The following is a 16,795-nucleotide window of genomic DNA, read 5'->3' on the forward strand; positions in this document are numbered from 1 at the left end:
GGTAGACAAAGGTATATTTATAGGTAAATGTCACTCTTTAGGATAAAATAAAATAATAATAGTAAAAGTAAATCTTCAAAAACTCACCTGCAAATCTTTCCTTATCTGTCTCATCCATGGACCAGAAACAATAATCATATGCAAAGACCTGAGGAAACAGTGAAAATGGCAGCAGAGTGAGACAGACAGAAAATAAGTCTGGATGCTCACACTTGCACTTTCAATTGACATATTTAATATAGGTAAAGAAAGCAATACTGGACTTTATGTTCCCACCTTCATAGCTTCAGCTTAAAGGTAATATCTTGTTTGTTAATGACATGTAATCTAGATGTTATATTTCTTACCAGTTAATACGTTTGGCTCAATAAGCTTTAAACTGAGGACCAAAGTTGCATATAAATGACTGAGAGACCCAGGGAAAAACAGTAAAAGTGAGCCGGCCAAAATCATACTCAAAGTTTTCCTAAAGGGTTTAGAGTTAATACATTAAAAAAAAGACTATTAATAATAGTTTCATAAACCATTACTTTGTATTGCTGCCTGTACGGCTGCAGTGTTCACACACACACACACACACACACAGAGTGGAAGAAATACAGCGGTGTCTTTGTTTAACACAGAGATGATTCACAACCATGGAATTACCTCAGTGTTGAAAATATCTGTGTGTGTGTGCAGTTACCTTGGACTGACTCCTGATGATGTTGGGAGGATCAAGGTCCACAGGAACATGTCATGTGGAGAGATAGATAGACAGATGACGTTTAGTGCACATTATAAGGGATGCAATGTGTTAGCATTTATTTTTTTACAATTTCTAAGCAGAAATGAGAAAGTCGAAGTCAGAGAGAAATATGTGCACGGATGGACTGAAGGAAACTCGGATAAAGGTCACTGGCTTTTCAAAAGTCACTAAGACTAACTGAATATCATCCTTGAGTGTGTATGTAACTTGTTTACATACAGTGAGTCAAAAACGGTCTGTGTGTGTCTGTGTGCGGATATAAATGTGTGTGTGTGTGTGTGTGTGTGTGTGTGTGACAGGGCGGTGGAGCTGATCGGTAACTGAAAGAGAGCAGAGGGCAGAGGTAGAGTGAGGGGGAATCGGTCGCAGGAAGGTTACCGTGTCAAATACACACACACAGAATTTAATAGTGAGGTGAAAATGCCTCTAATTGGAAAACACACACACAAAAAAGACATTTGAAAAGATATCCTTTGAAGATACCAACATCTGTTTAATCTTTTACAGACTATCAACAGAAATAACCATGGAAGCAGGCACATAAACCAAACCTGCTCACCCACATACAAACATATCACTATTATGAGCATTTAGCCAAAAGCGATGTCCTTTAAAAGTGATCTCCTCAGCACACAGACGGTCAACGCCATCTGGTATTCTCTGCATATGAGGAAATGTCAGAGCGGCCAGATCAAGCTAATCTAATTTTAAAGAGCGTGTTATGGAAATTAAGTACAAGCAATATAAATAAGAACCCTAATAACATTACGTAAGGGAAACAGAAAACTCTGACGGTTCCTTCTGCACATTACAGAGAATTAGGCCAGGTATGCTTTTTAGAAAGATTTGCAGATAGGATTGTACTATCTTCAAATGGGACTATTACAAAATAATTACACCAGTTTCACATTTATGTGGCATTAGGACATTGTTAACTGCAACCTTTTGTGATAAGCAGCACAGCATGGTTTTATATTCTGCACATACTCATTATAACTTATGGGTGTATTTGTGTTAAAGTAGTATATACAAATCTGCATGCATGTCCACTGTAAATACAGTATCTATGTCAGCCTGGATGGACGTATGCACACACCAAACTGAAATCAAAGAACTACCAGCAATGGAGGCTGAATCTGTCGCTTCATGTTGGCGGTGTCTGGGCCAAAAAGCTGCTCTTGAACACACCGCAAACACTACTGCCAACGTCTAGCTGGCACATACTTTATGCACCGCACTATGAAAGACTCGGGGAAACTGGAAGAGCTACTATTAGCTGGGAGGTCAGGAAACTAGAAACAGCTACAGACAATTGTACACAACTGGCTCACGCGTAATCAAGCAAAACTGAAAGTGCTAAATGTAATTAGGGTATAAAGGTCAATCACTTGGACGACAGGTGGTCCCTGACGGAAAATGTGCCTGTGTCTATAACCAAAAACAAATATGTGTAAAATGTTTTCTCTAAAGGTTAAAAGGTTCTGCACTTTTCTCCTGTATTCCTGTATTTTGTTGCCGTCTTCTTCCTACACTGCACCCACCCATAGTCAGGGGGGGCACGTGTCAGTCAGGCAGCTGTATCGAGTCAGACGATGTGGCCAGAGGTAAGAGACCACCACATCAAACGCTTTTAAAGTTTTTAAATCCATTTGAGGACAATCTTAAATCTAAAACATATTACAACTGATCTTAAGAGTCAGTGCTGAATGTCTGACCTGATATTATATTTTAACCATGCCCTCGTTTTATTTTGCAAAAATGTCTTCGATATAAATGTCTAAAACACACACACCGGCCCTCGTAAAGATAGCAGTACGAGAACACATACACGCACAAAGACGCTCACACACCTGTTTCCTTTTACCCATGCACATTCTTTATAAACCACCAAAGCTGCAGTTCTCGCGCAACCAGCCAGCCATCTGTAACACTTCATATTTCACCGACGTTCCACTGTTGACGTGATGCGCTCAGAGAGCAGATGCATGCAGAGTGAGTCTGATCTGCAGTGTAATTAATAACAGTAGCTATTCAAATCAGGACGCAATAAGGACTTCTACTATACTGCACTATTTTTGACTCCACAGATGCCCCAGCAGGCAGGCAGTGCTTGTGAGGGTTTTCAATGTTTAATAGTGAGTTAAAAAGTTAAACCCCTAACCCTCTAAAAGAACAAAGACAGGAAGTGGGACAACTCTCTAATGACATTTCTGTCAACAGAAATCTTCACAGATGGGGTCACCTGAAGTACAGACAAACATTAGCCTCTTAACCACATATTTAAAGGGCTGTTAATTTGAAATTGTTAGCGACACCCAGATACTTTTGTTTCTTTACATACTCTTCACAGGGGCTTTTGAGCTTCCTACATGCCAACTATCTCCCTACAGCACTATCTCCCCTTTGGGGACAAAACAAGCATGGCAGGTTTTGACATACGTAGTGATGACAGCTGTCACGACTGCTTGAAAGGCTGCATGCGAGAAGGGGTCACCCATGTATTGCACTCAAACGTCCATTAACAAAGCTTAGGGCTCCCCTGGCCAATAACAGCAGAGAACGGGGTGGTCAGGAGAGCTGTGAACCCGCCTCCCATGGTCCTCAGACACTTCCATTCGTCCATCCTCTCTTCGGCCCGCTCCTCCGCTCTGATCGCCATCATTTAAAAAATAACTTAATGCATGATTGCTTCCCCCTCCTCTCTCTTTCTCTGCTGTTCTTGCATTCTGTTTTCCACTCTCGCTTGGACTGTACCATTCGCGGTTGTGTAGGGAGGAACGAGGGTGGAGGATGGAAAGAAGGTTGAAGGTAGCCAGGGGCTTTAGGGAAGAGAGAGGCTGGGCCTGAGACTGGAATGTTAAGCTGAAGCACAAAGGGCAACTGAGTAACATAGTACATAGTACATACTGATGGCACATGAAAAACAGGACATGTAAGAGGCTAATGGTTGAGCACAGAACACACAGACTGTGACTATGCTATGGAACAACAGGTCCTCACGTATTGTAAAAAAATATGTATTCAGAAAAACTATGTTCCACGCTACATGAACTGGGTTATGCATCCACAGATGCTATGTCAAAGCAGGGTGATGCTAGCCTGGATACCAGACTCTCTGACTTCGCAGAGAGTCTGGCCTGGATCCATTGGCAAACGTTTATTTCCTGGTGGGAGGGCACAGTTTGAGGTTTAAAATCATCGGAGTTCCTTTAACCAATCACTAACGTTTGGTAATGACGTATGTTATGCGCCGGAGCCTTCAGGCTCTGCTGCCTCGTACTTCCGCTTTCAAGAACGCAACAAGTAAACAAATCGCTACTCTACCATCCCCCATTGCAATTCAGGACGCGAAATTGAAATAAAAGTGCTGTAATGCCAGGAAGCATATCCACAACGGAGCGAATGGCTTCGAGTATATCCGTCTCCGTTCGTGTAAACATTTCAAACTCGGCGCGCAACTGAAACGTAATCGCTCTCAGACCCGCCCTCTGTTCGCTGATTGGTTCGCCAACCAGTTGGCCGGAGTAAACGTTAGCGGATCAAGCTATTCCAGACGGAGTACTGTAGGGAATGCAAATGAGCGGAAGTACGTAGGCAGGCGGAGCCAGGCTAGGGTGATGCACAAATTTCTGATATGTTGCAATGATGTAATACAGTTTGCAAGAGTCTATCCTTTTCATTGTTTCGATCAGGCTCTTTGCATAAACTTCAATAAAAACTTGACCTTTTTTTATGTTAACCATCTTGCCATCATCAGTCAATTGAGTAATGGAACCATCTGTACACAAATAAGGTACTCCCACTTCCCTTCTGGTGTAATGCATACAGCCAAACATGAATTCAATGCTAATTTCCTAGACTCCAGCTTCCACCCTCTCACACAGTCAGCACTGCTTTAACAACTGTTCTGCCAATTCACAATTTACAGACTATTTGCACTACTGCTAAAACACTACAAATGACTTTATTTGCTGAATTTGTTCTTTTGTTTTTTTATGCAATACTATGTATGTTATACTGTACCCTGCATGCTGCTCTCAACATACACACTTCTATACATATTTAGCCTATTGTGGTATATTCTAATTCTAATAATGTGCTGAACCAACGCAGTAGAATTTTGTTCTGTGTACACTTGCTGTATACCTGAAATGAGAATAGACTATGTCTAAGTCTAAGTCAATGGGGGATTTTACATACAGCGGTCCCTCGTTTATCGCGGGAGTTACGTTCTAAAAATAACCCGCGATAGGCGAAATCCGCGAAGTAGTCAGCTTTATTTTTTTACAATGATTATAAATGTTTTAAGGTTGCAAAACCCCTCACTACACACTTTATACACTTTTCTCAATAACTTGCAAACATACCGCGCTTCAGTCACACTGCCAGCGATCAAAGATACTGTATATGTAAATTTGGCAAGCTGAACGCATTCTGTACTGTACAAGAGACACCGTACAGAGGAGATTGATTGACAATGGTCTTCAGTCCCTTAGCCAATCAGGACGCAGAAAACAATGCGCTGTAAAAAACAAACAAAAAAAAAAGCATGCAAAATTGCACAAAAAAAAATCCACGAAACAGCGAGGCCGCGAAAGGTGAACCACGTTATAGCGAGGGACAACTGTATTTGTATAGTGTGTTACTATGCAACTACCATGGACTAAACGCCATGGTTAGAAAATATACTACACGAGTGACTGTTGGCCGAGTATACCCATGCTGCTGAACAGCAATCATTTTATCAGACATCAACAACCATGATTTTCCACTTATGACTCAGCTGTCTGAGCTACAACCACCAAATGAATGCCTCACACAACGTTACCAGCTTATGATTCAAAGGGTCCACAATGCTCTACATTTTTTTTTTACTCTCTTATTTGCTACATTGATGTTGTTAACTCAGTGGTGAAGTCCCATGGGACAAAGTGAATGAAAAAACTGGTATAAACCTGGACATTACTATGACCAGTTCAAGCTGCCAACCTTCACACTGGTTCAGACAACCTTCAGAGCAGGAAAATTAAGGAGAAAATAAATAAGCACGGTCTGTCAACGGATGACATTCTCTTTCCTACATTTCTAACCCTGTCATTATGTTAATGGTCTGTTACAAACTCCCATAACATTGTTGGTTCAGACTGAACAGTTTAAGCATTCACTTTACATTCAAATAGCACATTTCTATACTGAAAAAAACTAAACAAACCAGAAAAAAAACCCCACTATAATCCTTCACTTCAAAAACAAATCTTAGCAAGCACTATAAAACCGCACACAAAACATCCAACATCAGTTCAAGATACAGGGCCACACAGCCTCTTTTGTATATCGTCTTGGAAACCAAGCTGCCTGTATTTGCCTTGCTGACATCTGACAGGAGACCGATCTTTGTCAGAGTGTGTCAACATCCAGCTTCACTAGCCCAATGCAAACAGCCTCAGGTCATCATGCAAACCACAGTGTCTGGCCAAATGGCAGTGGGGATGTTCGCTGTCTGCTTATCAGACCGACTGGTACAAAGCGCCCTGGCCCTGCAACTCAGACTCTGGAGGTAAGCACATTTCTTGTTGTTTCAGAGAGTCCGGGTACAAAAGCACATTATTCAAACAATTTTATTTTGAGAGCAAAGCATGGTGCAAATGCACTGAGAAAAGACACATGTAGGAGCAGCAGTATACCTAATGTTTGTAATAAGTGAGACCTTGTGTGTGTAAACCTTTGCTGTAAAGTCCACGAAGAAGTAGATCATTTTATGTGTGTCGTCGTTGATAGTCATTCATGAGTCTTACGCTTAAAGAAAGCGAGTACTTTATCAAAGAAGATTAAAATCACGCCTGCAGTGAGTTACACAAGGTAGTAATGTGAGCAAATGAAGTGTCGTCTGTCTGGTGTATTCTGCTGGTGGAAAAACTGAATCAGACCCACCAGCAGAGCACACGACTGACAAGTTAAAAAAAAAAAATAAGGAAATGACCTTCAAGTAAGGTCCTTTCAAATGGCATAATGGGAAGTTACGCTACAAAACTAGCATGTGCAAGTTTTGATCAAAGAAGCCTATGCTGAGTTGACAAGATTTTTTATATACATACAGTATGCACAAAATATATGTACGCCCAACATAAAAGACAAAGTCTCAGAATTTCTTTTTCTAATAAACAACAACATAAAGCTCAACACCTAATTAACCATTATACACCCTCTAAGAATAAGTCCTCCACTTGTTCTCAGTAGAATAACAAAAAGTAGAAGATTAAAATGAATGGGAACTATAAATCTAAAACTGAAACAACAGGTGCTAACGTTTTAGCTGCAGGGCATTCAGCCAGCCTTCTAATCTAGCTATAATTCTGTCTGGCTGAAAGCATTTACAAACCAGGAGTAAACTCGACAACCGAGATAATGAACATTTTCAAATGGAAGTTCTTCTTCTCAGCTACCATTAGACATCAGATCAATAGTAATGGCTTTCCACTCTGCCTGCACAGAAAAGTGTTTCTGACAGGCCAAGAGAAAGAGAATATTCTTCATTTGTATGTAAACAGAACTAATCCTGAGCAACCCCACACAAAAAAAAAAAAAAACTAGTGCAGACTTTCTGAAAGCTCTGCCTGAACTCAGAGATTAGGAGTTAGCCTAGCAGAAGGTGATTATGCACGCCATAGCAGACGATGAACCGATAAGTTTCACTGAATAACACCACATTTAGTGGGCACTGGCAACAGCCCTTCATTAAAACAACGCACGGGGCATGAGGTTGTGGCGGTCATGTTGCCTGAGGTATGATTTTCCAACTATGGAGAGTTATCTCAGTGGCCATTACTTTAAATAAATTAATATGAGTGTACTGCAAAAGGTTTTTGCCAGGCAACCCTGCACTGACAGACCTATATCAATGATGGACTGGGCTCGTTTTAATAAATCACAAGGATATGTTTCGTCACACGCGACTACAGTTAGTCAGAAAATGACAAGGGAAGCCATCAGTCCTCAGTCACTTCATCTATGCTGTGCTACATTGTACCATCTTGTCCCCTCTCTGCACAAGTTACATGTACAGGAATATTTGCTCCATCTACTTCTTAGGGCCACATGTCAATGACTTCTGACACAGGACATGCTACCATGACATGAACGAAGTTAAATAAAATCAAATGACATCAGTAATGAAGTATGGAATAGAGGCTAGTGGATAAGAGGGTTAGAGGAAGTGGGGCAGGATGTACCTCCCTGTAGCGAGTAATCTAGGAAATGAAGGTCATTTGAAGAGACAATGGAGTCAATTAGATACCAAAACTTAAGTGAGTCATTTAGCGTGTTTAAAATAGCACGTGCACTAGTCCTAATAGAATAATATGGAAATAAGTCGTGCACTTTTAAACAAAGAGAGTCTGTTAGCTTAAGCAAACAACATGCACCTGCAACATCCCAACTTTATTGCCTACTTCCTCTGTGCACCCACACCAGTCGTTCTCAACTTAACAACCCAAGTAAAATACTGAGTAAAAGATAATCCTCTAATGTAAACACTATGTCAATGTAACTTGGACCCAAACAAATAAAACGAAAACAGCATCTGCACGTTGAGAGCAGCAGTCAGTCGGCCCGTCCTCCTGTCACTTCTTGCCCCTTTGTCACTGAGAGACAGAAAGAGAAACTAGGGCTGAGCTCTTGTTCGGTCCTCCATAAAAGTCACCGGAGGAAGTTTATGGTCGACAGATGCTCCACTAAACGAGGCTTTTTCCCCCTCTTCCATCTTCCTCACTCAAGGAAGGGGCTTCACGGTCACCGGCAGCGACCCAGAGTTAACCTCCCCGCTGTGTTGCCACGGAAACGGAAGAGTTGAGAAAAAAAAGGAGGAAGCCAGTCGGTGGGGAGTTACAACCCGATGGAGTAAGGGAAGAGAACAGCAGAGTGGAGTATGGCCTTTCATGTATAATTGTGTCCGTCTGCCTGCGTCTCAGTGCTGCTGTCTTTATTCGAGGCGCCATTCACACACACACACACACACACACACATACACAGAAACACACTGGTGTCTGCTCCTGAACCTCAGCCTCAAGCCAGCATTATTCACTGCTTCTGATCCAGCAGTCTGCAGTCAGCTTCACCAGTCACAAGGACATCTTTCTTCCACACGCAGCTGGTTCGCTCCAAGATGGCGGGTCAGTAGTTTAACATGTCCTAAAGGCACTCCATCACATTAATTAATATACATAAATTTAACCAGAAACAATTATAGTTACAGCAGCTTTTCACTGGAGTTTAGGTGGTTTGATCCCCAACTTGTCTGTCCAGAGTTATCACTACAGCAGCATTCCCTCACTCAGACACAGATCTGACAACTCACACACTTGTCTCATCTGCCCTGATCTGCCCTGAGTAACAAATCCTAACAAACCCTTTGTGCCTCCTCCAACGCAGGGATTGAAAGACGCGACCCCAAGCATAACTTGGGCAGCTAACAGCAGCTGGTTAGCAAGATGAGATGGAGTGAACGCCAAAAACGGGAAACAAGTGACAAGTGATGGGAGTTAAAAATTCTCCTTTCTTCAAGAGGCCCAACAGGTGGTTGGTCCGCTTCCTGCCAAAAACTACACGATGAGGACAAAGAAACATTCCAAACAAATCTGAGAAAATACTTGTTGAGAAACAGCGACTGGGGGGAAGGATACAAGACAATTCCCAAGGCACTGCGTATTACAGGAAGTATGAAAAATACAGCACAGCTGTATATCTACCTAGAAACTGAGTGCATGTATGTGAAACAGAAAGGGGTCATTGGCCGCTCATGAGAAGACACAAAGTTCCACGACTGACTGTGGATGATTGAGGCTGTTCAGAATCAGACATTGTGGATCCTCTCCAAGCACCCAAAACATCCTGCCTTTTACATTTGTTTACTTTGGCCACGAAGCATTAAATATACGCAGCATTATCTATTCTAGTGCTTTCTTTTCGGAGTATACCCATGGATGAACAGATTTCCATCACTGGATATTGAAACTTAATTTTACAAAAACATGCATTTAAACCATTTCATTGAGTGCTGCTCAAGATGGAAGCCCTTGATGAAACAGTGTACACAACTGATGCAAGTTAAACAAAGAAAATAAGTCATTCAGATTATTAAGAACCTTAGATCAGTCACGCTACTAACACACTTACCTGGAGTCTGCTTTTCCAAGGTTAGCTCCCCCGGGATGGAGGATCGTCTGGTTCTTCATCATTTCCACAACACACTTAGTGTTTAATTCCTTTTCTGTGGATCAAACAACACATAGTGTTACTATTAGAGCATCCCAATCACCACTCAGTTTCCAAGCAGTCATGATTATGGTTAAAAAACGTTAAGTGTCCTGTATAGTGGCTTGATTTATGGGCACAGAAACCTCTCCAAACATTTAATCTGATGGTTTCTAGTCTCTGCATTAGGTCAGAAGTTAAATAACAACTATAAGTTCAAATAACTGTGTGAGCAGGCTGGGAAAGACAGACTGTGTAAATGACCTTTTAACTCTGAGTGAGCATTAGGCTAATCAATAAAACAGGACTTGTCCAGGCTCTTTTACACAAGCATACACTACCTCCGTTTTTAACCCTGACCTGTTTGTGACAGGATGCAGCACTTAGCCTTCAAATCACCAACTGGCCATTTCCAACTCAGCATAAAGAGTGATCACAATTCTTTGTCTATTCAGGTATTTGTCTCTATAATCTGTCACCACACAAGCTGCCCACTGACACTACTTAAATAAGCTTGTAGTATAACTGTAGTGTTGCCAAATGCAATCAGGCAAAACTGCATTCTTACTAAAAGAAGAAATGCTCATAAAAGTGTAGCATTACCTATTTTCACTGTGGTAAAAACTACAATAGAATAGCCTGGTTGCTTTTGAATAAACAGTAATACAGTTTGTTTTTAATGCAAATTGTCATAATTCTAATCAACAGTGTATCAGCAGCTCACATAATCCAGACGACTGTCTCACCAGGAAGCTTATTTGTCAGACTGGGTAACAACACTCAAAAAAAAAATCTTGATATTTAACCTAGTTGATAAGATAAAGATGGGGCCGTGATTCTTTGCACCCATTAACCCCCACCCCCTGTAGACCATCTCTATATTGCCATCCTTCACACATGGAGGTCAGAGGTCAATGCCAGGACAGCGTTCCTTCAGCAGCAAATCAGAGTTTGCTCGAGGACACTTACTGATAATAAATACTAACCTTCAACTGTAGGACCTTGTTCAGGGCCCCCCCCCCCATGTAAATAAACGTCCAATCTGCTCAGCTGGCCTTCACAAGGGGCCAGTATTTTTACCACTTTCTTTTTGCATTTCTGAGGAAATCCCGTGAAGAAGACACCAACGCTTAAATTCTCACTCTGCATCTTGTATGGCTGCCCACCGCTCCAAGTGTACTAACTGTGTGTACAAACTGAAGGCTTAATGCAAAGAACAAATTCCTTGTATGTATACTTAGCCACTAAAGCAAATTTACATTCACAAAATACAGTGCATACAGAAACAGAAGTAAGCATGAAGTGTTACGTGTTGTTGGGTGTAAGGCTAGATGTAGCCAGATATTTAATTACAGAATGATTTTTCTTAACAGGCAACTCTTGACATGAAGAAGATGGATGTCAATAACAATTTCTGCTGTTGTGCAGTAGGCTTGCAAGAGCGTGCAAGGATGTCAATCATGAGCAACTGTGTTAGGACAGGAAAACAGTCTGTAGTTTCAATTCCTTTCTCCCTCAACAACTGCCTATATGCGATAATGCAACACAAGTCTCATTTTACAATACGTCAGCCTTCAGTTGCCTTTCTCAGGGCTACTGTAAAACAGTACAGTCCATATACACAATAAGGCAAGAGACACGGTGAAGCACGACAGCTGCTTACCATGTGCCAATTGCTTACAAGCTCAACAACAAACTGAACAACGAATGTGCTATGCAGGGTTGATTACAGTCCAGCAATTTCAAATGCATCACTCAGCGTGCGTTGATTTCATCAGACAACTTATTGCTTTGACGAGGAGTGTAAATGCTCGAAAACGCTACTCGGCCACAGTGTCCCAGCCAAGAGTATTTCCAGCTGCTGTGTAGGTGGACATCAAGGCTTTATTTTCATTTGCATTCCTAATTATAAGCGCTGTCTTTTCCAAACGCACTTAACCTTTACATGTTGACACAAAAGTGGCTACTAACTATTATTTCCCTGACAGAGACACAAAAGAGAATCCCAACCTGGGCTGCTCTGTATCTGATGAGAGGCTAGTGGTGGTGGTGGCTCAAACCAGAAGCACTCTGTATTTCCATCTAAACTGTCTGTGTAGAAAGCAACAGCACTACACGGGGGTAGAGCCATGGAAACTTAGTGGTCAAAGGTCAGAGGGCCTGAATCACCCTCCAATTCTTCCGCTGTCAAGGACACTGCACAGCAAAAAAAAGTGGGGTGAGAGTGAATGACAAAAAGACAGTGAGAGGAAAAGAAGATGAAGGTAAACTGGAGAATGACGGAGATGAAGAGGGGTTTTAGTGAGAAAAGTTTCTGTTCTGCCTTCTCTTCTTCTGCTACTGCCTACATTACCCATGTGCCCCTTGTGCAAATGCTCTGCTTCCTGTTCAGCAGAGGGGAAAGTGTGATGCATTATGGTTGAGAGGATAAATGTACCCATTGTTATCTGCCTCTCGTTTCTCCATAACCAGCTCCCACTTTCCAGCAGCCTTCTCTTGGGTCTTTTCCTGGGCTACCAGTGCTGAGGTTTGGCACAACAGCACAGACATCAGCCAGGAGGCCACTTGGCCGTGGTGTTGCCGTTGCCATGCATGAGGTTGCTCTATTCTTCGAAGGCCTCAGCCATGGGAACATGGAGCATTATGCAACCTTAGCAAATACTCCAGACTCACTCCCTTCCTGTCTTTGTCCGGCTCGGCAGCTACACCACCTCTCCTCCTCAACCTGGGATACATGGAGATGGTGGCCTCAAGGTTATGGAAGCCTGCTTATTATTTTAGAGCCACAGTTTTGGATCGCGACAAAAGCTGGGAAAATGTGAGTGAGGAAACCAGCTATATACTGCCTCCGTGTCCCCAAGCTACAGTCAGACAGCGGGAGAGAGGAAGAGCTGTGGTCGAACTGAACAGCTCGAAGCGGTGAATGTGAGGAGACCTGAATGACAAAAAAATAAAGAGCTGGAAAAGTTCACAGAAAGGAAGTTTTCCAATCATTGATTCGATTTTTTGAGTTTACTTCTTTTAAAGCGACATGAAAGAGACGGCTTTATCCACTCAGAGCCAATTGGGTTTTGGATACTTCTGTGAAATCATAAAAATATTACATTAGCACAGAAGCCCTATTCAGACAGAGAATCTGAGAGAAAGTCATTGGAAACCTGGCACTACTGGTTCCATTCCTACTGCCTTTAGCGATCCAACAATTTGCCGGTTTGCCGTCTTTCACCAGAACTATGACTGGTTTTCTTTGGTGAGTAATGAAAGACACATGCAGACATCTATTTATGTACGATATTGAAACCAAAAACTCCAGATAGCTACTGGTAATGCAGACTGACTTTGACCTGGCTTCACGTCATCTACCTCTGAAAGTTGCTTTTGTTGCTTTTAAAACGGTTAAAAAAAAAAACAGTTTACAGATAGGATTCAAGGATGACATAAAGGTCATTGCTCGCCTGTGTGCGAAGGGTTTGACAGTTTAACAGCTGGAAGAAAATAGAAAAGAAGGTGACTTTGAGTTCTGAATCTGGCTGACAGTTTGCATTCACCTCCACCTGTCAGATCAGAGCGCACGCTAAAAGAGCAGAGGTGGACAAGGACATATGTGGGCAGATGTGGTCAAATACTCAGAAACTGGGGACACGCAAGGGATGGGGCAAGAGAATTGTGTTTACAGTAAATACCTGCCACTATGAGTTCAAATGTACCTGATCTGAGACGGATTTCCGCTAATGCTACTCCATATCCCACAATTCACTATCTACACATCATCAACCTTGTACATCAAATACATGTAGTGTAACCTAACCCAAGGCAAAAACAGAATAAGTCAGATAAGTCTGAAACAAATGTGTGACCTTACAGAGACCCACCACTAAAAACACGCATATCTTTCCGCCTCAGAGTTTCTCTACATTAGAGTTCACGGTGAATCCTGGTGATCTACTGCCTTGATCTTGTGACCGACATCTCCAGCCCAGGGGGGGGGGGGAGAGAGGGGTACACATGATTCATTCTGCCGGTTGTCGGTCAACCATCGCCCTTGCCTTAGCAGCTCCTCCTCCTCCTCCCCTTTTCATGGGACACATGGTATCCCACGGCACAAACACGACTTGGCAATCGACCAAGAAATGTCATCTGCGCCTTCCTATGTGGAGCGCTAAAAAATCTAGCAATATAATTGACCAGGGGATTTGAGCGTGCACTAAGATCTGCGTAACACTGTGCCTTTGTTATCCAGGCTATTCTTATAAAAGAGACACGGAAGTAGCAGACCAGGGAAGACCAGCGTGTATATGCAGCGGGCTAAAGAAAAAGCCACTACTCGGAAAAGACATTGTCACTGTGTGCACTAGCAAATGATGCGCAATGATGCCACACAAACAAAGTTGTTTTCCAACTGTCCTTAAAATATGCCAATGATGCCTTCAACAAGTCACAGATGGAGTAAAGAATGTACTCGCATCTCTGTCTCAGCCAGTAAATGAGACAAAGTGTCTAGACCTTTTTAACAGTGGATCTCTCAGAGCAGCTCGGCTTTAAATCAGGCTGTGTGGCAGACAGCCATCAGGGTAGCCCTATGGCAGCGCTATACAAACACGTGCCATCCAGACTCCAGCTTTTAATAATCTTGCTGCAGCTCATTTCACTAATGGGTGGTGATTTCTGACCGCCAACTCCATTTCTAGGAAATTAAATAGGGAGTGCTTAAACCGGGCCGATCTCCTGTAAATAATATTGTTGTGAGAAGCAGTCTGTTTATGGTCAAACTCTGAGGTAGTCTACGCATCTAGTGCAATCACAATCCACATCTGTTTAAATTTAGTGTTGATTATCCATGTTGATAATCTGACAATCAGTTTAGATGTGATTTGGCCTCAGTGTGTCTATAATGTTTACGTCAATTGTGCAAACAGACGCAGTGTCCCAAAATAAACAACTACCCAAATCTGATCACACTGGAACCCCCCCCCCTCACCTCTCCTGTTCATGGGCCGTACACGAACAGCCACCTTGACATTGGAGTCATCCAGGCTGGGCTCCCCCATGCTGACTCCTTAACCCGGACAGGGGAAAGCAGCGCGGATCCAAAATAAATCAGCTTTTCAGCGGAACAATCATCCAAAAGCCTGGAAATGTTGCGCTAGCCGGACTGTCGGCCAGCTAGCTTCTCGCAGCCTTGCTCCATAGATCAGGCATGTCCACAGGGGGGGGGAAAAACAACAACAACAAAAAAAAAAAAATCTTGGGCAAAATCCCGCAGGAAGCCAGCCGCCGCCGCCGCCGCCGCTTATTTTCTTCTTCTGTTCATAATTCCAGGCTAATTTAGATCCACATGGGCGTGGAGCCTGGAAAGAGAAAGGACAAATGTTAATCAGGCAGTATCTTACAGCAGCTGGGGTTTGTGACTGAGCAAACATATGCTATCTGCGAGGCAAAAAAAAACAAAAAAAAAAAACGGGCTAGCCAGCTAATTTGCCAGGCAAACTGAAGGAGAGCAGCGGCAGGAAAGGAGCACGTTTTCACCATTTCTTACGATTTAACTGCATAACACCCTCGGCCAGTACCCAATCCTCGAGCAACATACCAAGGCGGATTCATCCCTGAGGTGACACCGTTACCCGACGAGTACAACCGAGAGGGATCCACGGAGAACTGCCCTAGCGATGGTGTACACAGCTTCCCAGCGGATTGCGCCGTCCTCCCCGCTGTGTCGAGCTACAAACAGCTAGCAGCATCCGCCCTTCCGCCTCAGGATCCCCCTACAAATTAAAAGCTCAACGGTTACTCTCAACTGTCAAAATAAAAAATAAATTAAAAAAAAGTCTAACTAGATGATACAGACCACATCTGTTTTCCAGCGACAGGTAAGATTACAGCGTTGTCTATTTAAAGATGGGATGACACTTAAGTGAATAAGTGAAATTAAACACCGGCTCAGATTCCGTTACTTCACCAACTTCTTGCTCCCACCGCAAAGTTTACCACCATAACCACGGTTTGATTTTCTGTCGTTGTATCCGCTTACCGAATAGTCATATGCCTTGTTTAACTTAGAACTGATTATCTACCGAAAACGTTCACGACACACTTTTTTATATTTGTCATTTAAATTTTAATCCTCATTCCGAGATTTACTGAAACCACTTCCCCCCCTGCCAGCCGGGAACCGCTAACGGTAAGAAGTCCACCTACTTTTTTAACTTTTAACTTTACACTCTACCCATGAGAAAATATATCTATGACAACTAATGCCACCGTTTTTTTTTTAAAGGTAAATTGTGAGAGAGAAAAAGTTCTGGTTACCAAACGTGTCCAAGATTTGAGACTTGACCCCCTCTTTGCCAGTCACGCGACACTTCCGGTGCCCACCGTCAAATTAAACCCAGTACACTTCCTGTAGTTTTCAAAATAAAGCCGGATAATTTAATCCGGTTCATTCACATTGCACCACATGACCAATACACGTTAATGAACTCTAATAATAACACAAAATATATTTCCAGTATATAATAAATCGACAGCTCTCAGTTTCGTTGAGCATTAAAAGACATTGATTAATTTCTCTCATTGAAATCATTTATATTTACAGTGTGAAACATACAATGCCTTTCACCTTTTACAATAGACGACATGCATCCAGCTACACGTCTACCCTTTATTCTTGAGGACAAACTGAGAGAGATGTCCTAAGTATGTGAAAACACGAGTTGAGGATTAATGAACAGCTCCCTAACTTAATTGTGGAATAATGTAATACCTAATTATTATTAGTGGTGGTCACCCACCACTTCAGTA

The 16,795-nt window shown here is 42.4% G+C and overlaps 1 protein-coding gene across 1 annotated transcript in view; it reads right to left on the minus strand.

The window, feature by feature from the left end:
• Positions 1-15,887, minus strand: part of kif13ba (kinesin family member 13Ba) — a 39,581-nt gene extending 23,694 nt beyond the window's left edge. The window contains exons 1-5 of the mRNA XM_084541266.1: positions 15,585-15,887; positions 14,976-15,345; positions 9,920-10,013; positions 686-698; positions 88-148 (exon numbers count right to left, since the gene is read on the minus strand). Of these exons, the coding sequence (XP_084397392.1) occupies positions 88-148; positions 686-698; positions 9,920-10,013; positions 14,976-15,045 (238 nt within the window). The 5' untranslated portion in view covers positions 15,046-15,345; positions 15,585-15,887. The remainder of the gene's footprint in view (positions 1-87; positions 149-685; positions 699-9,919; positions 10,014-14,975; positions 15,346-15,584) is intronic.
• Positions 15,888-16,795: the final 908 nt, after the last annotated feature.

The sequence above is a fragment of the Chelon labrosus genome (assembly GCF_963514085.1).
Source record: "Chelon labrosus genome assembly, chromosome: 3".
NCBI lineage: Eukaryota > Metazoa > Chordata > Actinopteri > Mugiliformes > Mugilidae > Chelon > Chelon labrosus.